At 38.2% G+C, this 23,443-nt stretch overlaps 1 protein-coding gene across 3 annotated transcripts in view; it reads left to right on the top strand.

Moving 5' to 3' along the window:
• Positions 1 to 22,397, top strand: part of LOC124589043 (thioredoxin domain-containing protein 11) — a 144,298-nt gene extending 121,901 nt beyond the window's left edge. For all 3 annotated transcript variants that reach the window (XM_047131521.1, XM_047131524.1, XM_047131523.1), the window contains exons 8-11: positions 9,499 to 9,772; positions 12,209 to 12,418; positions 19,979 to 20,172; positions 21,331 to 22,397. In XM_047131521.1, coding sequence (XP_046987477.1) covers positions 9,499 to 9,772; positions 12,209 to 12,418; positions 19,979 to 20,172; positions 21,331 to 21,724 — 1,072 coding nt within the window. In that variant the 3' untranslated portion in view covers positions 21,725 to 22,397. The remainder of the gene's footprint in view (positions 1 to 9,498; positions 9,773 to 12,208; positions 12,419 to 19,978; positions 20,173 to 21,330) is intronic.
• The last annotated feature ends 1,046 nt before the right edge of the window (positions 22,398 to 23,443 follow it).

The following is a 23,443-nucleotide window of genomic DNA, read 5'->3' as shown; positions in this document are numbered from 1 at the left end:
TCCTTAGGTTAGTTAGGTGTAAGTAGTTCTAAGTTCTAGGGGACTGATGACCTCAGCAATTAAGTCCCATAGTGCTCAGAGCTATTTGATCCATTTTGAACTCAAATCCTGTATCATTTCAGTGACACTCTCTCCCATATTTTGGGATAATGCAAAACGTGCTGCCCTACTTCGAACTTTATCGATGTACTCTGTCAGCCCTATCTGGTAAGGATCCCCCACCATGCAGCAGTATTCTAAAAGATAGCAGACAAGCATAGTGTTGGCAGTCTCCTTAGTAGATCTGTTACATTTTCTAAGTGTCCTTCCCCACAACATTTTCTGTGTGTTCCTTCCAATTCAAGTTGTTTGTAATTGTAATTCCTAGGTATTTAGTTGAATTTACGGCCTTTAGATTTGACTGATTTATCATGAAACAAGTTTAACGGATCTGTTTAGCACTCATGCAGATGTCCTCACACTTTTCGTTTATTTAGGGTCAACTGCCAATTTTCACACCATTCAGATATCTTTTCTAAATCATTTTGCAGTTGGTTTTGATCTTCTGATGACATTACTAGTCGATAAACAACTGCATCATCTGCAAACAACATAAGGCGGCTGCTCAGATTGTCTCCCAAATCTTTTATATAGATAAGGAACAGTAAAGGGCCTATAACACTACCTTGGGGAACACCAGAAATCATTTCTGTTTTACTCGGTGACTTTACGTCAGTTACTATGAACTGTGACCTGTCTGTCAGGAAGTCACAAATTCAGTCACATAACTGAGATGATATTCCATAAGCACGCAATTTCACTATAAGCCACTTGTGTGGTACAGTGTCAAAAGTCTTCTGGAAATCCAGAAATAGGGAATCGATCAGAAGTCCCTTCTCAATAGCACTCACCACTTCACGCAAATAAAGAGCTAGTTGTGTTTCACAAAAACAATGTTTTCTAAACCCATGTGGGCTGTGTCTCAATAGACCATTTTGTTTGACATAATTCATAATGTTCAGACACAATATATGTTCCAGAATCCTGCTGCATATCGACGTTAATGATATGGGCCTGTAATTAAGTGGATTACTCGTACTACATTTCTTGAGTATTGGTGTGACCTGTGCAACTTTCCAGTCTTTGGGTACAGATCTCTGGTCGAGCGGACTATTGTTATGATTGTCAAGTATGGAGCTAATGCATCAGCATACTCTGAAAGGAACCTAATTGGTATACAGTCTGGACCAGAAGACTTGCTTTTATTAAGTGATTTAAGTTGCTTCACTACTCTGAGGATATTTACTTCTACGTTACTCATTATGGCAGCTGTTCTTGATTCAAATTCTGGAATATTTACTTTGCCTTCTTTTGTGAAGGCATTTCGGAAGGCTGTGTTTAGTAACTCTGCTTTGGCAGCACTGTCTTCGATAGTATCTCTATTGCTATCGCACAGAGAGGGCATTGATTGTTTCTTGCCACTAACATACTTCGCATACAACCAGTATCTCTTTGGATTTTCTGCCAGGTTTTGAGACAAAGTTTTGTTGTGGAAACTGTTATAAGCATCTTGCATTGAAGTCTGTGGTAAATTTTAAGCTACTTTAGAAGATTGCCAATCGTGGGGATTTTGCGTCTGTTTAAGATAACTTGCTGCATCCTCCCTACCAGAAAATTATCAATCGCTACAGTCACAGGTTCGAATCCTGCCTCAGGCGTGGATGTGTGTGATGTCCTTAGGTTGGTTAGGTTTAAGTAGTTGTAAGTTCAAGGGGACTGATGACCTCAGATGTTAAGTCCCATAGTGCTCAGAGCCATTTGAACCATTTTTTTGAACCTAGTCATAAATTTCACTTGATACCCCATATGACTGGACTTTTGATGGTAAATGTAGAAGCGGTACTGAGTCAAATGCTTTTCGGAACTTGAGAAGTACTGCATGAACCTGACTGCCACGATCCTAGGCTTTCAGTGTATCGTATGAGAAAAGTGCAAAGTGAGTCTCACAAGATTAATTTTCCTGGACTTCATGCTGATTGGCATGGAAGAGGTCATTGTGTTCAAGGTGTTTCATCATTCTTGAGGTAAGGATATGTTTTTAGATTCTACAACAGATCATTGTCAAGGATATTGGACAGTTGTTTTGTGGATCACTTCTGCTACCCTTCTTGTAGGCTTGTGCGACCTGCGCTTCCTTCCAACTACTGGGCACAGTGTTTTATTTGAGGGAATTTTATCGATAGTGAATGCTGCTGAACTCTGTGACTGTTCCTGTATAGGATGCAGAAAAATTTCCTCTGCATTATTGTGACTGGTAGTGGAGGGATCAGTAATAGATTATAGTTGAAAGAGAGGCTAAATCACCCAAAAATTCAGTATGGAATCTGATAGGGATTCCACTGGGCCCTGGAGCTCTGTTCAGTTTCAACAGTTTCAGATATTTCTCAATGCCATGGGCTCTGATATCAGTTTCACTCATCTTTTTCAGTGTTAAGAGCATTAAATGAGGGCAGTTCTCTGGGTGTTTGTATGTAAAAGAACATCTTAAAACAGAGTTCAGCATTTCTGCTTTTGTTTTGCTACCCTTAATTTCAGATCCTGTCTCATCCTTCAGGGATTAGACAGTAACTCTGGTGCCACTAACAGTGTTACAATTACTAGAATTTCATTGGGTTTTTGAAAGATAATTTGAAAAAAATCTGCTACAGTAGCATTGTAGGCTTCATGCATTTCTCTCTTGACAGTGAAATGTGTTTCATTTAGTATCTCTCTATCTATAGCCCTAAGTTTTGTCTTACACCTATTATGCAGTAATCTCTGTGTCTTTAGAAGTTTCTTTGCAGTGACTATATACTCTAGAGCGTCTCCCCTGTCATAAACTGTTCTACTGGACACATATACAGTGAGGTGACAGAAGTAATGGTATAGCGATATAGACATATACAGGTACTCGTAGTATCAAGTACACAGACATAAAAGGGCAGCACATTGGCAAAGCTGCCATTTGTACTCAGGTGATTCATTTGAAAATGTTTCTGACGTGATTATGGTTGCACAGCGGGAATTAACAGACTTAAAAAATGGAATGGTAGTTGTAGCTAGATGCGTGGGACATTCCATTTCAGAAATCATTAAGAAATTAAACATTCTGACATCCACAGTGTCAAGAATGTGCCGAGAATACCAAATTTCAGGCATTACCCCTCACCGTGGGCAACACAGTGTTGACAACCTTCACTTACTGACTGAGAACAGCACCATTTTAGTAGAGTTGTCAGTGCTAACAGACAAGCAACACTGCATGAAATAACTGCAAAAATCAATTTGCAGTGTACAACAAATGCATCTGTTAGAACAGTTCTGTGACATTTGGTGTAGATGTGCTGTGGCAGCAGACGACCGATGCAAGTGCCTCTGCTAACAGCATGGCATCGCTTGCAGTGCTACTTCTTTGGCTTGGGACCATTTCAGTTGGATCCTAAACGGATGGAAAAACCAATTTTAGTCAGACCCTTAATGGATGGAAACACCAATTTCTCTTGCTAAGTGCTGATGGTAACGTTTGACTGTGGCTCACACACCATGAAGCTGTGGAGCCAAGTGGTCAATAAGGCACTGTGCAAGCTGGTGTTGGCTCCGTAATGATGTGGGTCCAACTGAACCTATCACTGACTGGAAACGGTTATGTTCAGGTACTTGTAGATCATTTGCAGCCATTCATGGATGTCTTGTTCCCAAACAATGACGTACTTTTCATGGATCACAATGTGCCGTGTCACCAGTCCACAATTGTTTGTGATTGGTTTGAAGAACATTCTGGACAGTATGAGCAAATGATTTGGCAACCCAAATCACCTGATGTGAATCTCCATCAGCCATTTATGGAACATAATTGAGAGATCATTTCATGCACAAAATCCTACACAGCAACATTTTCGCAATAATGGATGGATGTAGTGGAAGCATTGCTCAATATTTCTCCAGAGGAGTTCCAACAACTTGTGAGATCTGGGACATGTTGGGTTGCTGCACTCTGCTGGGCAAAAGGAGATTCAGCATTGTATTAGGTGGCATCCCATGACTTTTCTCACCTTAGTGTAGATCCAGTGCGTGGGCAACTACTTGTTTACATTTGAGCCGTAGTTCCTCTGCATACACATGTCCAGAGCTAAAAGTTTCAAGTTTCTCTTTGAGATATGACACTACTGCATCTTTTACTGAACATACAAACCTTTCTGCTTGTTTTACCACATAATGAAGGAATGAAGGGATTAAGTCACAGACATGCACGTTCTCAAGGAGCACTAGAAATATTTTCAACTCACACACACACACACACACACACACACACACACACACACACACGGCCACAGTCTCTTGGGCTGAGACCCGACTTGATTATTCCATCTCAACTCATCTTAGTTGCCTTTTGCACATTGGTAATCGATGTTCCTGCAACTGCCCCATGGTTACTGATATGAGGTTGGATATGGACGTCCTCAGAGAGGTCAGTGATATATGTTGTCATTATATCCTGTACATTTCTGTCATGAGTAGGGTTCCAAGCTATCTGTTCTAGGAAGTTTTAAGATAAGGCATTTTGTAATGTTCCACAGGGTATCTTGTCACACCCACTGCATACAAAACTGTAATTACCCCAATTGATTGTTAGATGATTAAAGTATCCACCAATGATTACAGTATGATAGGGGAACATACGTACAAGCGAACTTGGGTTTTCTCTAAAGTTTTTGCTTATGTTAGGAGGTAAGTCTGGTGGATGATAGAAGGATCCAATTACCATTTTATGCCCATCACTGATTTTGAGACTTGCCCAAACAATCTCACATGCAGCTTCAATTTCTATCTTGGTAGATTTCAGTTTCTCATCTACAGTGACGAATACACCAGCTCCATTTCCTATAAGCTAGTCCTTTCAATATACACTTAAACATTCTGCAAAAAATCTCACAGCTATCAGTTTCAGATTTTAACCTGTTTTCTGTATCTAGTATTACGCAAGCTTCTTTCACTTTGTTGTGAATGTGTCAGCAGTTCACCACTAGGATTTTAGTAGTCTTTCTTGTGGGAGGCATATCTTTGGATCTCACATTGCCACTTTAAGGTCTCCTATAGCTGTCATTATTTGAATTGCATGGAGAGTTGCCCAATGTAAAAGGCCTGTGTGTGCATCCCACGTGTAGTCAGCCTCTGATGTGTGATGCACACCTGATGCATTTAGGGAAACCTTGCAGCTTTCACCCATATGTCACATGTCTAGGAATTCACAGTCTTACTTGTCACCTTTGCAGTCTCTGGTTCAAACATTCAACATGACTCGGAACCAGAGGCCCACAAGCTGTTTGGGGGACAATGCTGCAGACTATGAACTTCGTTGAAACTTAATGAGGAAGGCTGATATCCTCAGTCTCCTCCTGCCAATGTTCCAAGTACAATCCTGGAGCCCGTACAACAGTCATCATTTGCCCCAACATGCAACCATAATCTGCAGTCACTTGCACCCTGTTATGGTGTAGCCTCTTCATCACCTTAAATGAGATTCCCAGGCATACACATTCGTGCACATAGTATTCCTTCCCATTTCTTGCTTCCATTTCCCTAAGAAGTAACATTTTTTCCTGTATTTTTTGACTGCCAATGATTGGTAGACCCCCATCCCCTCCTCCCTCCCTCTCTTTGCTTTTGTATCCCATTGATATGGCACACAGCATGTTTCCCAACAAGTGAAGTGAGTCCCATGACTCATTTTTTGTTTCAATGGGAGATTACACCTCAAACTTGTTGGATAGGGGGGTGGTTGTAACATTCTGAGTCCATTCTGATCTCTATTTTCCCAGTACAGATGCCTAGACCTACCATTGACATGCCATTCACAATCAAGTGGACAACTAGTGATTTATTCTGTATTTTCCACAGAAGAGACAATATCCATAGGAGAGGATAGTACTTGAGGTATGTTTGGTATCTCTAGTACATGACTCTCAGTAACCCTCCCAACAAACCTATTTGTAGCAGCTTCCAGTCAGTAGTCAGGGTGGTTTCTAACTGCTTACAAACAACAACTAGCTCATCCTGTGGCCAATAACAGCATAGACAGTGGGGCTGCATTGTGAATGGTGCAATGCTTTACGGAACAGTAAACAAGTAACTTTAAATAATGCTTGCAGATTCTCTTTTGATTTACAGGTGTGATACACTATAAGTTTTACCTATCAATAACCTTTTAGAACTAAAGTGATTTATAGTTAGATGTCTCTTACAACAATACTAAACCTTGGTACAAAAATTATTATTTCTTTAAAATGCTTTTCAGGTTATGGTCACTATCAGATTTGACAATAGTGGTACTTTAAGATTAATGCAGACAATATACACACCTGCTAAAAGAGAATGAATGTGACATGATATGTTAGTTATTCACAGTAACTGTAAAACAGAAACACCTTCTGCACCATGCCAGTGGGGGGCACTAACTTGTATTCCAGGGGGACAGCTCCTTGAAACCTGTACTACAAGATGGAGACAAGCGCAACACTGGTAACTTACAGTGCGCAACACTGGTAACTTACAAAGATTCTTGAAAATATATGTTTTTAAGCATCCAAAAACAACATTCATAACTTCTAAAACTTCTCAAAAATATATGTTTGTTTATTTTGATGTACTATGAATTTGAACGAAGATACTACTGCTAAAACTGTATAAAGCACAATTGCTGATTTCGGCTGATACTCTAGCACAAAATACTTTTCAGGGGATACAGTGTACAGGTAGTAGCAGTGGTGGTAGTAGTAGTAGTAGTAGTAGTAGTAGTAGTAGTAGTAGTAGTAGCAGCAGCAGCAGCAGCAGCAGGAGTAGTATTCATCTGCAGAAGTAGTATTCATCTGCAGATCTCTTTTACAAGGATACTGGACATACCTTGGTATTAAAATTTAAGAACAACAAAAATAACACAATTCACATACACTGATCAGCCAGAACATTAAGACCACTGATCTGCTATTGGTGTAAACCCATCCAGGCGAAAACAGCATCACCTGGTGAGGAATGACTGGTAGTCAGACACACACATGGTTCGTGTAATATCAGTGAGTGTGCTGTCCCGTGTGTAGAATGGGGAACACCCTCATTACAGATGTCTGACATCATAGGGTGGGCAGTCTGGTGCAACAGGACAGGCAGCAAACTGTGGCAGAGCTAACATCAGACTTCAATGCTGGGCAGAGTACAAGCGTGTCTGAAGACACAGTGCGTCGAACTCTCCTAACAGTATGCCTTCAGAGTGCCAGTGTTAATAATCACAACATTGGCAACTACGACTGAAATAGTCATGTGTCCATTGGCACTGGGTGTTGGCACAGTGGCAGTGTGTTGCTTGGTCAGATGAATCCCGATACCTTCTGCACCATGCCAGTGGGGGGCACTAACTTGTATTCCAGGGGGACAGCTCCTTGAAACCTGTACTACAAGATGGAGACAAGCGGGAGGCAGCTCCATTATGCTCTGGGGAACATTCATGTGGACATCCACGGGTACATTGGAGTTTGTGCAAGGCACCATGATGGCCAAGGAGTATAGTACACTGGTTTGCAGACCAGATACACCCCTTCATGATGATCATGTTTCCTGACGAAAGTGGCTTTTTTCAACAAGATAATGCGCCATGTTGCAAGGCCAGGAATGTGATTGAGTGGTTCGAGGAATGCAGTGACGAGCTCCAATTGATGTGCTGCCCCCCCCCCCCCCCCCCCCCAACTTGCCTGATCTGAACTCAATCAAACATGCTTGGGATGTGATTAAACGTGGTGTCAGAGCTCATCACCCCCATCACCAGATGTTACGGGAGTTAGGTGGCTAGTGTGTACTGAAGTGGTGCCAGTTCCCTCCAACGATCTACCAAGGCCTCATTGCTTCCATGCCATGGTGCGTCACTGCTTTTATCTGTGCCAAAGGTGGTCATACCAGTTTTTAGGTAAGTGCTCATAATGTTCTGGCTGACCAGTGTATAAATACTTCCAGGCCTAGGTTGACAAGGATGGGACAGGTAGTCAGTCACGGCTGCATAGTAGGAACCATTTGCTTGTAGTAACCACTGAAAACCTAAATCAGAGTGGCCAGCTGAAGATTGGAGCCTCACCATCCCCAGCAAAAGACTAGTCTGTTTAAAACAGTGGTGTTCTTATATACAATACTGTTTTACAAACAAGCTACGTAATGATGAGAGAGGCTGGTGCTACACTGTTCATTCATTTCTCACTCCCAGTCATTGCAATTTCACACACAACCCCCGCCTTCCGCTGCCCCTCCTCCCCAGACACGCACACGAGCACACACACACACACACACACACACACACACACACACACACACACACACAGAGAGAGAGAGAGAGAGAGAGAGAGAGAGAGAGAGAGAGAGAGAGAGAGAGTGCTGATGTCGGTGCCATGGTGACAGTGTATGTTTTCCATTTTTGTGAACCATTTGCTAACCTGAGAATCTGTTTCAGCAGCTCACTATAATGAGTGAAATGTTGAGCTCAGAAAGAGGATAAGTTGTTAGTATTACTCATTGAATAGCTTTGGGAGTTAAGTTTTTTCAGGAAAATAAAAATACTACAAAAGTGTCATGTGTAATGATTTGTCTCTATTATTTATATGTATTACATATTTTATCAAATCCCAACACTCTGTTATCTAAGTAATCCTCAGTGTTAGAACATGCTGCTTAAAAGCTACTTTTTAACTGTCTTTTTAAGTTAGTTGGTTTTAGTAATCACTTTGATCTCCATAGGCAATTTATTGTACAGTCTTATTCCTCAGTAAAAAATATTGTTCAGAATCTCATGTTTATTCCTTCTTGGTGAATATCAGTTTAGTCTTGCTCTTGTTCCGTGGTCATGAACAGTCCTGTTTGTGCAGTAATTATTAATATTATTTTTTATGTGTACATGTGATTGGTAAATGTACTTCTGTGATGTATTTAAACTTCACAGTGTTTTGAAGGGATCTTTACAATGGGCTCAGCTGCTGTTTTTGGTTGTTATTGTAATGGTCCTTTTCTGTACCTTCGAAACAGTGTTCATATTTTGGGTGTTTGCTCTTTGGGACAGAAATCTATAACTGAATACTGAGTGACCATATTAATAGTTTGTAACTAAAACACACAGCGTGTTACACACTGATAATGGGGCTCTTAAGGGCATAACTTACTGATGACATTCCATTTGCAAGTATTTTTGTGTGTTCACTGCAGCAGAATATTGTTTCTGGAAGTGTTGTAAGATTTATTCAAACTTGTTTATGTCCTGTTTATTGCATGATGTATCCACTTACTGTGATTTTGTAAAATATGCATGCGTTTTAAATTAACATTAAAGAAATAAATGAATTAATAATTCACTCGATGTTGTGCTACGCCTGATACTATGATTCATATACTTTTATAACTTTTGAAATTTGTCTCAGGAATGCCAAGTTTATTAATGTAATAATCTGTCAGACCAGGCAGTGACATCCACTCTGCCACAGAGTTGTACGGTTTCTGGATGTGGGAGCAATGCCGCCTCCAGCGCTGGGCGAGGAAGTTGCATCAACCAGTTTTTCCACCTAAAAGTCCTCTGCCAATCAGTGGAGACTCTCACATTGGGCTGGCATGCCGTACCAACCTCAGTCTTTCCCTAATTGCAATGGACAGCCTGCAGTACCGTCACTTTGCCGAAGGACTTGGTGTGGGCTCCAGTGTTGAGACAGCTGTTGTGATCTTTAATGCAGCTGTGAGTTTCACTTTACCATTGTTGTTATCTTTTCTTTATGGTTTTATAAAAAATCACTCAGCAATAAAACAACAATATGAAAAGTATAGATTGCTACTCACCACATAGAGGAGGCATTGACTTGCAGAGGAGCACAGTGAAAACGACTGTCAGACATTTAAGGTTTCTGACAAAAAAGTCCTTCTCCAAAAATAGAAAATACGCAGACATTGATGCAGATTTTCAATGTTGGAAGGACTGTGTTGTCTGAAAGCTAGTGTACGTGTACACAGTGAAAAAGAATGCAAATTTGTAAGCTGAGTTACCATGTTCAAATTCTTGTTTATGTGTTTCTGTACAGCTACGTACCTCTCCTATATAGCAGAATTGGTAGCAATTAATTTAAAAAAATGTATTCATAACATTAGTCATTTATGCAAATAATAACATTTATTGATAATTTGTGGGAAAAAATTATGAATGAAAGGTAAATTTCAAATCTAAAAACATTTATTGCACTCAAGTTTTTGTCATTTATAAAACAAATGTACCTTTCTTTTACTTTTAATTTTCAGAACAGTATCCAGTAAACTGACTTCATTTCAGGATAACAAACTGAGATTTCGAAATCATGTTCCTCCTCTGCAAAATAATGGTGAAGCCATTAATTCTGCTGCAGTATGTGGCAAGTAACTTGTGGTTCTGTGTCAGTGTCATCTCCAAAATTCAATTTAATCATGTGACGTTCTTACCCAACTTCTTTGACATTTTTTTACTATTGTACATCTTAACGCTCTCTTTAATCATCCCTTAATCTTGGACAGCAATACAGGTGAACATTTTATTATTAACTCATGGTAAGATAGCACTCCCATAACTTCATGTTTCCCTTTGGTGTAGAAGGCAAAATAGACTAAAAATCAGCTCCCAACACTTCCTCAATAGGAAATTGCCAATGTGCTGAAATATTCAAGAAGTCTGTTCTTCAGTTTTTCATTTTTTTTAAGTAGACCATCAAGTATGGTTTTAAAAGTTTGCATTATATCTTTTTCTCCTTTCAGTATAATCAAAGCATCATTAATAAGGCCAGAATAAGTTATAAACTACTGTATGCAGTTAAACTTGGTGTCTCTCATGAAATTTTTCAATTCCAAAGCTGTATGTAACAGCACAGTCTTGTCTCCAGTTGGCTAAACTATTCCGTCTCATAACACCATCCTTAATCTGAGATTGTCCTCATTTATTTTAGATGACTTTGGATATTTCAGAAACCATTATATTTTTGTACAGCTTTGTAGTGCACTTTGGTTAATTCTGTGTATTTTCCAATTACATGAAGATTTAGGACACAGTTAATTACCTGTAGTGCAAAAATTAAGTGTATGAGCAGTGCACAGTGATGATAATGGGATATTACATTCAGTGATAACTGGCAGCTCTGTTTCCTTTTCTGATGAAGGCTATGGCTGAAAGCTAATGTGTAAGTGACTTTTAATTGAACTTGTCTGCAGCCTAACATGTCATCTTTATGGTAATTATCAGTCTGTATTTTCCTTGCATTGTTGATATTCTTGGTGTTTGCTTAACTGTGTGCAGTGCTTCTGTATTTTGGAAATGGCAAGGAGAGGATGAAGTACTGCAAATGCGGAGTTAGTTAAATTGTGCCATGTTAGTAGTGTAACTGCTAAGGTCATTTTTTATTAAGCGTTTTTAGTTACACTGTAAAGTAAGTGAATTTGTCCACAATCTGGAAATTTTGGTGCTTTGCTAGACGTGATTGTGTTGGAGATGGTGTGCCCCCACCTTCTTCCAATCTGTAAGTGTACTTATACAGACTACTCCAGTATGAAACATTACTAAATTATTTATCAAACACAAACCCTGCTGAACCACAGGAACAAACACTATTTATATGAGCTCATTGAGAAGGAAACAAAGAAAATGCGCTGGTACTCTATATTATTCATTAAGTAGGCTACAAATAATAAATAACAAATAATTATTTGTATTCACAGAGATGAATAATCTGTACATCTGCAAATTTATCCACAAATATTATTTTTAACTTTCTATTTATTTGAACAGTGAAACTTATTCTAATAATGTCTCTCTTTGCTATATAGTGGATAGTTATCTTTACTCATATCCCTGTCTGTGTCACTTATCTGATTATTTTATTATATGATCAATAGCTTTAACATCAATTAGATTCAATGGTTTCTATTTACCAATATAAAAACTTATTGATAAAATAAAGGTTTGCCTTCTGTCCCAAATAGTGTTTATCTACCTTTTCGTTTCTGTGTTTTGAATTCAAATTTTATTATTTGTTAGCGATTAATGCCCACTTTGTGTTTCAAGTAACTCGTATACTCCGAAACCATTCAAGAAATGTTACTGCAGTTAGAAAAAGTAATTAGTTGTTTTTCTGAAATGTGCGCACTTTTTTAATTTCAGGTAGAAAGTGCATATGTATTGGAAGGAAAACCTAGCAAAGGAATGATAGTTGATTTTGTGCTGAATTATACTCAGGGTAGCTTGAAAAGGTCTCTGCGATCCAGCCCTGAATTTCACTGTGATCATGATAATTCTGGTCACGGGCAAAAAATATGTATTCCAGAGCTAACTTCACTCACATTCCATCATTTTGTGATGGATCCTCAGGAGGTAATAATAGTACTATTTTTTTAATATTTAGAACTTCAAAATGGTGAAGCTATAATGATTTTGCATGAAACATTTTCATTACAAGTTGTCATAACCAGTTTATCCCTGGTTCTAAAGTTTTTTGCCTATGAGTTGATTCATTCATATCCTAGTATAAAGACATAGCCATATAAACAATAGAAGAATAAAGTCAACTATTCACTGTATGTTTGAACTATAATGCTCAGTCTGTTGTTTATGTACCTATTCACTGCTTAACTTCAATTATAAGGTAACTGTTTTTATTCTATAGATTTCACCCAAGATTTTCTGTTGTTATATCATAAAAAGCCTCAGCATAGATCATGAAATTGTATGACTTAAATTCCACAAGACACAGATCGACAACTAGGTACACATGTTCTGGATGACAGCTTGAGACATATGTGCATCTACAATTGGATTTCAAGCTCCTGATCTCTGAGATAAGTGCCATTTATGTCCCTGGTGGATCCATTGATAAAGGATAAAATTGTTTGGTAGACCACAGAATTGTGGCAGTTTTGCATAAATATATTCACCAGGCGTATTCGTGGCTCTGTGTTAATGTGTTGGAGAATACCTCTTGGAGGTCCTGCAATAAGAGACAAAATGTGTAGCCATAAGATGTGTTGTACATAATACTGCTCTGTTATATGTTTTATTGTATTTACTAAAGGTGTGTAACGTACCACAGCCACTCGGGTGAACAAACTGGTGTTTTGTGTTATAGAAAATGTGGGACTGATGTAAAATGGGGATATTTGATGGTTCCAAAGTGTGTGTGCCCATGTGTCAAGTGAATTACAGTGGTGTAGGTAGACATTGAAGCATGTCAAATTATCACCAGCCCCTCCCTTGTATGACAAACAATGAGATAGCTAAATGTTCTTGAAATCGTTGTCCAATCTGGCATCCCTCTCTGCTGGTTGTATGGTGAAATTATCAAGATTTCTGTTGTTATTTGTGTGTACACTCACATATCCTCTTTTCTAAACTCGTATGACTGACAAGTTCTGAACTGCATAAGTATTGACTGAACCAATGGAGTGATAAATATTATCTCGTTTTCAGACTAGAAGTCAGCATCAGTGAAAGCAGTGACCTGGTCTGTAAAGTTTAACATAATATCATTTGACAGAAGAGGCATGTATCTCCATTTTCATTCTTTTTCATATAGTTACCATTGCTATACGGATATCAAGCGGCTGCCATACAGTAATTTAATGAAATATTTAAATCACTTTACTGTCATAATACTTTGTACGTAGGGCATCCACAATCAAAATATTCTGTGTTGAATAGGAAGCAAGTCTGTGACTTTTAAAACTCTTCATTCAAAGATCGTCAGTTTCAAAAATCGTATTTGCATTATCAGGTGTCTGTATACAAATGCATAAAGAGCCTTAATAGAATTCTGGCAATGGCAGGTAACTGAAAATAAAACCAATTTGTCTAGTGTCTACTTACACTCAGTCCATAAAACCAATATGTTTAAAAGCTGAAAAAAGCACATTCCCTGACATTCTCATCATGGTGTTTAAAATTTGTAACTTGTGAACGTGCAAACATCAGAGGGTGGGATCCTTGGTAGTTAGGAGCTCCATTGTTACCCACGTTATGGGGCCCTTTAGGGACAAGACTGCCAAGGAGGGAAAGAAAGCCAGTGTGCACTCCGTGGGCATACTGGTTGGAGTCATTCCAGATGTGAAAGGGTCCTTCCAGATGCCATGAAGAGCGCAAGGTGCAGCCAACTGCAGGTGGTGGCTCACATTAGTACCAATGATGTGTGTCACCCTAGTTTCAAGTGGCTAACAGAAGAGGTAAAGGCTGCCAATCTTGCTTGGGAAATGAGAGCAGCTCACCATTTGCAGTATAGTTGACAGGACTGATTGTGAACCTTTGATACAGAGCTGAGTGGAGGGTATGAATCAGAAGCTCAGATGGTTATGTTATCATGTAAGCTGTAGATTCCTCAACTTGCACCATAGGGTGGCGGGGTTTTGGGTTCTGCTGAATAGGTCAGGAGTCCACTACATGCAGGAGGTGACTACACTGGTAGCAGGAACTATGTGGTGTGGAATGGGCAGTTTTTGGGTTAGAGGGTCTTGGGGGGGGGGGGGGGGGGGGGGGAAATACAAAAAGGGCTTCAGTCTCAAAGGTTGCAGGTTGAACATAGGAAGAACATATATACAGGAACCAACAGTATTAACAGTTGTAAAGTGTTGTAGCTGTGTTGGGAAAGTACCAGCTCCAAGCGCTAATGGAAAGCACTGATCCTCAAAATGTTGTAGGCACTGAAAGCTGGCTAAAGCCGGAGATTTCAACCAAAATTTTTGCAAAGAACCTAATGGTGTTCTGATACGATAGGCTAAAACACTGTTGGCAGTGGCATGTTTGTTGCTGTTAGTAGTAGTTTATCTCATAGTGAAACTGAAGCAGGTAGTTCCTATGAATTAGTATGGGCAGAAGTCATTCTTGGCAACCAGAATAAAATAATAATTGGATCCTTTTACCAACCTATCAACACAGATTATATAGTTGCTGAAAGATTCAAAGAAAACTTGACGTTAGTTTCAAACTTGTACCGGACTCATATAATTATAGTTGGTGGTGACTTTAATTTGCTCTTGATATGTTGGTGAAAATACATGTTTAAATCTGGAGGTACGCATAAACATCATCCAAAATTGTGCTAAACACATTCTCTGAAAATTTTTCGAGCAGTTAGTTCATGGTTGTGAAAACACACTTGACCTTTTAGCAACAAATAATCCTGGGCTAATAACAAACATTGTAACAGATACAGGGGTTAGTGAACACAGGATTGTCATAGCGAGATTGAATATTGTAACCCCCAAATTTTCAAAAAATAAATGAAAAATATACCTATTCAAAAAATCAGATAAAAATTCACTTGACGCCTTCCTAAGAGACAATCTCCACTCCTTCCAAATTAAAAATTTAAGTGTAGACAAGATGTAGCTTGAATTCAAAGAAACGGTATCGACAGCAGTTGGGAGATTTATGTCAAAGAAATTAACAAATGACTCTGCAGATCCCCCTTGATGCACAAAACAGGTCAGAAACAACAACAAAAAATGCCAAATTCAAAGAAATGCAAAGTCCTCAAGACTGGTGATTTTTTACAAAAGCTCAAAATTTAATGCAGATATCAATCAGTGCGAGATGCCTATAATAGTATCCACAACAAAAGTTTATGTCCTGGCAGAAAATCCAAAGAGATTCTGGTCGTGCGTATTGTATAGTAGAAGCATAAAAAACACTCAGTGCCTTCTCTGTGTGATAGCAATGTAAATGCTATCAACAATAGTGCTGCGAGAACAGAGTTACTAAACAGATCTTTTGAAATTCTTTCACCAAAGAAGATAAAGTAAATATTGCAGAATTCGAATCAAGAACAGCTGCCAACATGAGTGACTTAGAAGTAGATATCCTTGGAGTAGTGAAGCAACTTAAATCACTTAATAACAGCAAGTCTTTGGGTCCAACTGTTTACCAATTAGGTTCCTTTCAGAGTATGCTGATGTTATAGCTCCATACTTAACAATCATATACAACAACTTGCTCGATGAAAGACCCATACGCAAAGACTGGAAAGTTGCACAGGGCACACCAATATTCAAGAAAGATAGTAGGAGTAATCCACTAAATTACAGGCTCATATCGTAAATGTTGATTTGCAGCAGGATTTTGGAACACTATGAATTAGCTCGAAGAGAACGGTCTAGTGACACAAAGCCACCGCTGGTTTAGAAAAAAATCATTCGTGCGAAACACACCAGCTCTTTACACGCACAGTGTTAAGTGCTATTGACAAGGAATTTGAAATAGATTTCATATTTCTAGATTTTGATGGCCTTTGACACTGTACCACACAAGCAACTTGTGGTGAAATTGTGTGCTTAAGAATATCAACTTGGTTATATGACTGGATTTGTGACTTCCTGTCAGAGAGGTCATAGTTCATAGTAATTGACAGAAAGTCATTGAGTAAAACAGAAGTGATTTCTGGTATTCCCCAAGTAGTGTTATAGGGCCTCTGCTATTCCATATCTATACAAATGATTTAGGAGACAATCTGACCAGGTTGTTTGCAGATGATGCGGTTGTTTGTTGTCGTGTAAATTCATCATAAAATCAAAACAAATTGCAAAGTGATTTAGAAAAGATATCTGGATGTGATGTGCAAAAGTCTGCAATTGATCCTAACTAATGAAAGCTGTGTGGTCATCCACATGAGTGCCGAAAGGAACCCATTAAAACTTTAGTTACACGATAAATCAGTCTAATCTGAAGGCCGTAAATTCAAGTAAATACCTAGGAATTACAATTACAAACAATTTAAATTGGAAAGAATGCACAAAAAAATGTTGTGGAGGGGTTTGGGAGGGGGGGGGGGGGGGGGGGAGTGAACCAAAGACTGTATTTTATTGGCAGAATACTTAGAAAATGTAACAGATCTACTAAAGAGACTGGCTACAGTACACTTGTTCGTCCTCTTTTGGAGTACTGTGTGGTCTGGGATCCTTACCAGAGTACATCGAGAAAGTTCAAAGAAGAGCAGCATGTTTTGTATTATCACAAAATAGGGGAGAGGGTGTCATGGACGTAATTTGGGATGGACGCCATTAAAACAAAGGCATTTCTCATTGCTGCAGAATCTTCTCACAAAATTTCAGTCAGCAACATTCTCCTCCGAATGCAAAAATATTTTGTGGACAGTGCTCTACAAAGGGAAAAATGATCATCATAATAAAATAAGGAAAATCAGAGTTCGCTTAGAAAGATATAGGTGTTTGTTTTTTCCACGCACTGTTCGAGCGGAGTAATAGAGAATTGTTGTGGAGGTGGTTTGATGAACCATCTACTGGGTGCTCAAGTGTGATTTGCAAAGTATCCATGTAGATGTAGGTGGAATAAAAAATAGTGGCTAAGGCCTTCCCGAAACCTTAAAACAAACACACACACATAAAAAATGGGATTGTAATGGATATTAAATTAATAATTTGGAAAGATACTCTGCAAAGAATCACATTTGAAATGTTGTTGGGGAAACAGCTGTTAGAATAATGTCAAATTTTACCTCCACCGTTGACAGCCTGAGGAGGAAGCGTTTATGTTGCCAGTACTAAATTAACCGCAAGATGCGGTGTGGCCCACTCGGAAAGCTGTGCATGCACATTGTTGCAAATGGGCGTATCTGGGTTCCAGTTCCCCAACTGAAATGTTGGGGGCTGGTTGTACATTTTTAAAAACAGTCTATAAGAATTAGAAACAGTAATTCTGTTTCTGAGTTGCTTTTATCCAAGTTACTGTTGCAGTTGATTTTGAAATGTTTTCAGATATTATACCTATTGTGATGCCCTTATGATTAGTAATAATTTCAATACTTTTTAAAAATGTTTACATAGATAATTTTTTTCACTGTGGTAGGAATGGAATTCCTCTGATGTAAATTAGTCTGTGAGTTGAGGGTATTTTCAGCAGTTTCTTTCAGTTCACAAAAAGTCGCAAGTTGTTCTAGAATAATTAGGATATTACCGTTTCCTTCCCAGTGAAGTATTTGAAGATTGATGGGAAAATCAGATATTGTGTGTCCTGGCTCCTCCAAGTGCGTGCTCGGAACTGACTTAGCAGTGGAATTATCAGTATGTTGTGTAAATCATATTTCAAAGGTCCATCCTGTTTGGCCAATGTATTTTTAAGCACAGCTGTTGCAAGATGTACTGTACACACTTGGGAATTTAAATAATTCACTTATGGGAAAATGTCTAAGAAAATAGGTAAACAGTTGATTGCAGTGTATAACACCAGCCTATTCTATCCCTAAAAATAATGGCAATAAATATAAACTTAAGAAACAAACAAAAAGTGAACTATTTAAATCCCCAGGTTAGTTTATCCATTAACATTTCAAAAACAGTTCTTTGCAGAATATCTTCATAAATTATTAACACTATGTTCCCACTTTTGACATTTTTAACAGATTCTGTTTTAGGTTTTGGGATTGTCTTAGCCCCAGGTTTTTTCATTTATGAACTTTCACACATTTTCAAGTTAGCTATTTTAAATACTTTGGTGAGAAAGTTGGGGAATATGCTTTTTTCTGGCTTTTAAACAGATCACTTTTATGTATTACTGCTAGTGGACACAAAGCTTATCACTTTTATTTTGTATTACATGCCATTGCCAAAATTCTAATATGTTGTTTGGTACAATTGTATACAGTTAAACACCTGAGGATCCAAATACAGTTTACAAAACTGGTTGCAGCTGTCCTTCTTATCCAATACTTTGTCATTTCTTCACTTCTAGCTTCAAAATTCCATTTCTGGCAAACAGTGTATATTTTTGCTCTGTTAGCATCATTTTGTGCTGCCTGATCATATATGAACACATTGCAAGATTGTGCAGTTAATTCTTTATTTATCATATTGCACAAACATAAGGAATGAAATCCATTACCATACAGCTACACCATTGAAGACAAATTGCTGGAAACCGCATCTACCATAAAAATCTAGTAGTAAGTATCCAAATGAACATTAAGTGGAGTGATCGCATAAAATGAGGAAGAGGGAAAGCACTTGCCAGATTGAGATTCATACAAAGAATCTTAAGGAAAAGTGGCTCACCCACAAAAGAAGCAGCTTACAAGTCACTAGTTCGACCAGTTCTTGAGTATTGTTCATCAGTCTGGGACTTTCATGAGGTAGGACAGAGAGAGAAGAGAAGATCGAATGAAGAGCAGCATGTTTTGTCATGGGATTGTTTGGTCAGCAGAGATGCTCATCAAACTCCAGTGGCAGACACAACAAGAGAGGCGTTGCATTTGAGAGATTGGTTTCCAGGAAGAGTCCGACAACATATTATTTCCTCTCACATACATCTCGCGAAATGACCACAAGATAATTTGAAAAATTAGATCAAATAAAGAGGCTTACTGACAGACAATCTTCCCACGTGCTGTGTGTGAGCGGCATGGGGGGGGGGGGCGGGGGGGGGGGGGGGGGGGGGGGGGTGCGCCCAGTTACTAGAAGTACCCTCTCATACACACCATTAGGTGGCTTGCGAATATGATGTAGATGTATAAATGGTGCCCCAGTCACATTTTAGTTAACAAATTCTGTGATTGTGCTTGTGTAGGCAGATAATATAATAAGGTACTTAGTGTTACATTTTAGTGCTACATGTATACCCAGAGCCTTTTTAACTCATACAGGTAATCCTTTCTTTTGATTATAAACTGCCCAAAGTAAAGTGAATTAAAGCTTTTGTCACTTTAGTTGATGGTACCTGCTTTACAATAACTTGGCATAGAAGCAGCAATCTGTCCCAGAGCCTGAAAATTGTCATCAAATTTCTTTACTTTCTGCTGCTTGATTTCAGGAAACAGGATGTGTATTTCTCTTTCATGTTGGTAGTAATATTATTTGTGAATTTGTGCAGTCTGATAATTCACTTTGAAATAGAATCAGATAATATTCATATGTTATGATGTTACTGATTTTCTTTCAGGATGTTGTGCTGATGTACCATTCACCATTCTGCGCCTTTTGCCATAGTGTGGCCTATGTTTTTCTCACAGTTGCTCGTTATTTTAGAAGTGTCCCAAGATTGAAGTTTGCTCGTATTGATGGTGAAAATAATGATCTCCCTTGGCAATTCACTGTTCATCATTATCCAAGTGTACTATTTTTTCCTGCACACAGGTAATTTCTTGTTTGACTCATAATTTTTATGAAATTGAATGAAACATGAAATGAGTATAGATGGCCATTTATGTAGAATATTACCTTGGTTATAATTTGTGTACTGACTGCTCATTTCAGTAGCATAGAGAAAAATTGTTGCTATGTTGAGTGTGGAGTCTGTGAAAACTAACAGTACAATTTAATGTTTCTAATTGTTTACTTTGGTACAAATATGCAAAAACAGACAACCAACCCTGTAAATTCATATTCATCTGGAAACATATGGGACAGCATGTGTGCTAGATAACATCGTCATATATTCTTGATTGTGGGAACAAATTCAGTTCATATACATCTTCTTCTGGGAGTAGGCATGTATTACTCTGTGTTATTGTTTAGCATATAAATTGAATTCATTGTGTAGCGCAAATAACAAGGGTGTTAGCAAAGTGCTTGCTTGAAGTTAGTGATTAAATGTGGAACAATGCAAGAAACACTATATACTTGGAGCATATAGAAACAATAACGTGTAACAGTCTCCAAGAAAAGAAAAAAGAAAAAAAAGGTGAAACAATATAGATTAATCAGATTGTTGCCAGGGAAGTTTGAAAGCAGTCAAGGGTACAAATAAAAAATGTTGTTCTAGAAAATCTGTTTGGATTTCGTTGTGAATGATCAACAAATTATATGGGAAAAAAAAGTAATGTAATTGATTGATGTAGTCAAAATATGGCACTGCTCATAAGCAAGTTCATCATAAACGTTAGTTGAAGATGTATAAAACACCTGGGTTTTAATTCCAAGATGTCATGTACCGTTTTTGTTTGTGCTAGTAAAATAACACTACATGCTGTGCAGCTCTACACTGGAGCCAAATGAGAAGCTACTGAACAAAATTAAGGACAATTTCTTTTATGAGCTAATCAAATGTTGGTTACTTGTGTATGTTATTCACATTGACAGAAAATAAATATGCTCCTTTTGTTTTATAGTTCACAGTGCATCAGGTTTTAATTTCCTGTATGTTAATGGCGTGTGAAACAGTAGAATAAGCTTGTCCTTGAGCCAGTGATGGCAATAGAATATATGAAGATAAGTTATTGTCAATTATACATGATAACTTTGTGCAATTTAATTATCATCCGAACTCATTTCACTTGTCTCCTTGTTTTTCAGGAAATCGGAGAGTCGTGTATTCCCACGCAATCTGCCGGTAACTGTGCCTAATATGGTAGCTTTTGTGCTATCAAACACAGAATATGGCCCACGACGACTTGTAGCAGTTGCTGGTCTATGTGCAGGCTGGGGAAGTGGAAGAGATCCTGCAGGAGCACGTGACTGTGTTGCACGCACTCGTAGGGAAAATTTAGCAGCTCTCGCAGCCACCCTAGCTGAAATAAGAGCAACACTAAGGCGAGGAGGCGGAGTCAGTGAGACACGTGCTGGCCGCCGTTTACTCCGCCGTTTGCAACATTTGCGACATCTGCATCTACAGCTGGGAGCAGCCGATTATGTGACAGATGAGCACATTTCGATAGCTGAATCTACTGCTTTTCAGGGTACACTCTGACAGAAGGCTTAGCCATCATCAGAGAAATGGTCTCGGGTTATTAAGACAGGCATTCCAGATTACATATTAAGTGGATTGCTATCTTTCCTGCTGACAGTACTATAGAGAGGCTGAAATATTAGGATGTGTTGTTTGTTACTTCTCTGCATGCATGTGTCTCGAAACAAGTTATGGCTAGAGAAAGTTTTAACAAGAAGAGAATGGAATGAATTTTTAATGTCAATGATGTATATTGTGATCATAGGGGGACAATTTTAGTGTTACTGTCTTGTGAAAGAGCTGTACTTTCATTGTGTGTGGTCGTCCTGTTGCTGTTTTCACGGTGATAAACATTAGTGAGTGACTTTAAATGATGATATTTTTACATTTTTCTGAAGAATGCATAGAGAATTTACAAAACTTTTGGAATTCTATAGGGGCCAACATATCTTAACGTGTTTTAAGATAGGACACTGGATTATATTGCTATTGGAGATATTTTTTTATGAAGCGGTACTGACGGGTGCTGCATTAATATTTTTCATAGTGCTAATGAACTACGAGGGATAGACTAAAGTGTTGGAGTGCTATATAGATGCATTGCTCAGTGATTATTGTTATTGTTGTTATTTTGTTTATTAATTTATGGAATGATTTTAACTTATTTATCACAATAAATATTGTTATAATGTGAGTCTGGAGAAGTCATCTTGGCAAGTGAAACATCAAACAATGAAGCAAAGCAATTAGAAAAGATATGCAAATCATTGTGTTCATTAATAAATTCTTCCTTTTGGATTCTGTACAACACCGTGAATTAGCCTAAAAGTAAAGGTGATATGAGAAGGCAGTAAAAATGTCAGGAGCATACGTTCTTTTCATTTGTGGTTTTGCTTCATCATTTGCTGTTCTGCCTGTCCAGTGGACAGTGAATGAGCCTCTTTTAATTTGCTTTAGTACGATAAAGCATTTTTCATTACAAAATAATACCACTATATTTCAGAGAAATTCATTTTAATTCAGGAAACTCCATTTATAAGACACATTCATTCCTTGGCAATCCACTGAATTAGACTGTTGCTAATTTTTCCTGCTGTAAGAGTATTTAGTAAATACTGCTAGGGTGTAACTTTTTCCCCCTGGCTACAACATCATGTATTAGTGATACAAAACAAACACCCAATCTCCTGTTGATTCTTAATAAGACATAATTTTTCCTTTGTCAGGTGTGATTCCAGTGATTGACTGGTTCTTTGCATCCCTGTTATACCGTCTAGTCATCTTGTGATCTCCCTTCCTGCTGGTAGTATTGCTAAAATATTTAAGTAATCATTTCCTATGTGAACCACTTTTCATAAAGGCCTTTTAGTTACATAAGTATTTTAGTTACTACAAAATGGTTAAGGCTGCACCACATTTTATATGATCACGCTGTTTATGAATACTTGAGAGATTCTGAAAATAATTATGGTTGCCCTATCTTTGCCCATTGCTTCACTCATTTCAGGGTCATTCATTTGACATTTCATTGTGTGGTTTGTTGAATCATATCTTGAACTCTAAGGTATAACTGCAGTTTCTGTTGGGTATTACATGGGATTTTAAAATTTGGTTAATGGAAACAATTTGAACCCTAGGTGACTAATGTACAATTTGAGTAGTGTATTATTCCTTCAACAATTTAATTTCACCTATCTTAATGTTACACAGTGAAGTTCCAGTTCTCATTGTTATAGTGAA

The sequence above is a fragment of the Schistocerca americana genome, chromosome 2 (genome assembly GCF_021461395.2).
Source record: "Schistocerca americana isolate TAMUIC-IGC-003095 chromosome 2, iqSchAmer2.1, whole genome shotgun sequence".
NCBI lineage: Eukaryota > Metazoa > Arthropoda > Insecta > Orthoptera > Acrididae > Schistocerca > Schistocerca americana.
Note: the sequence above shows the minus strand (reverse complement) of the source record. Positions and strands in the feature narration are given on the sequence as shown.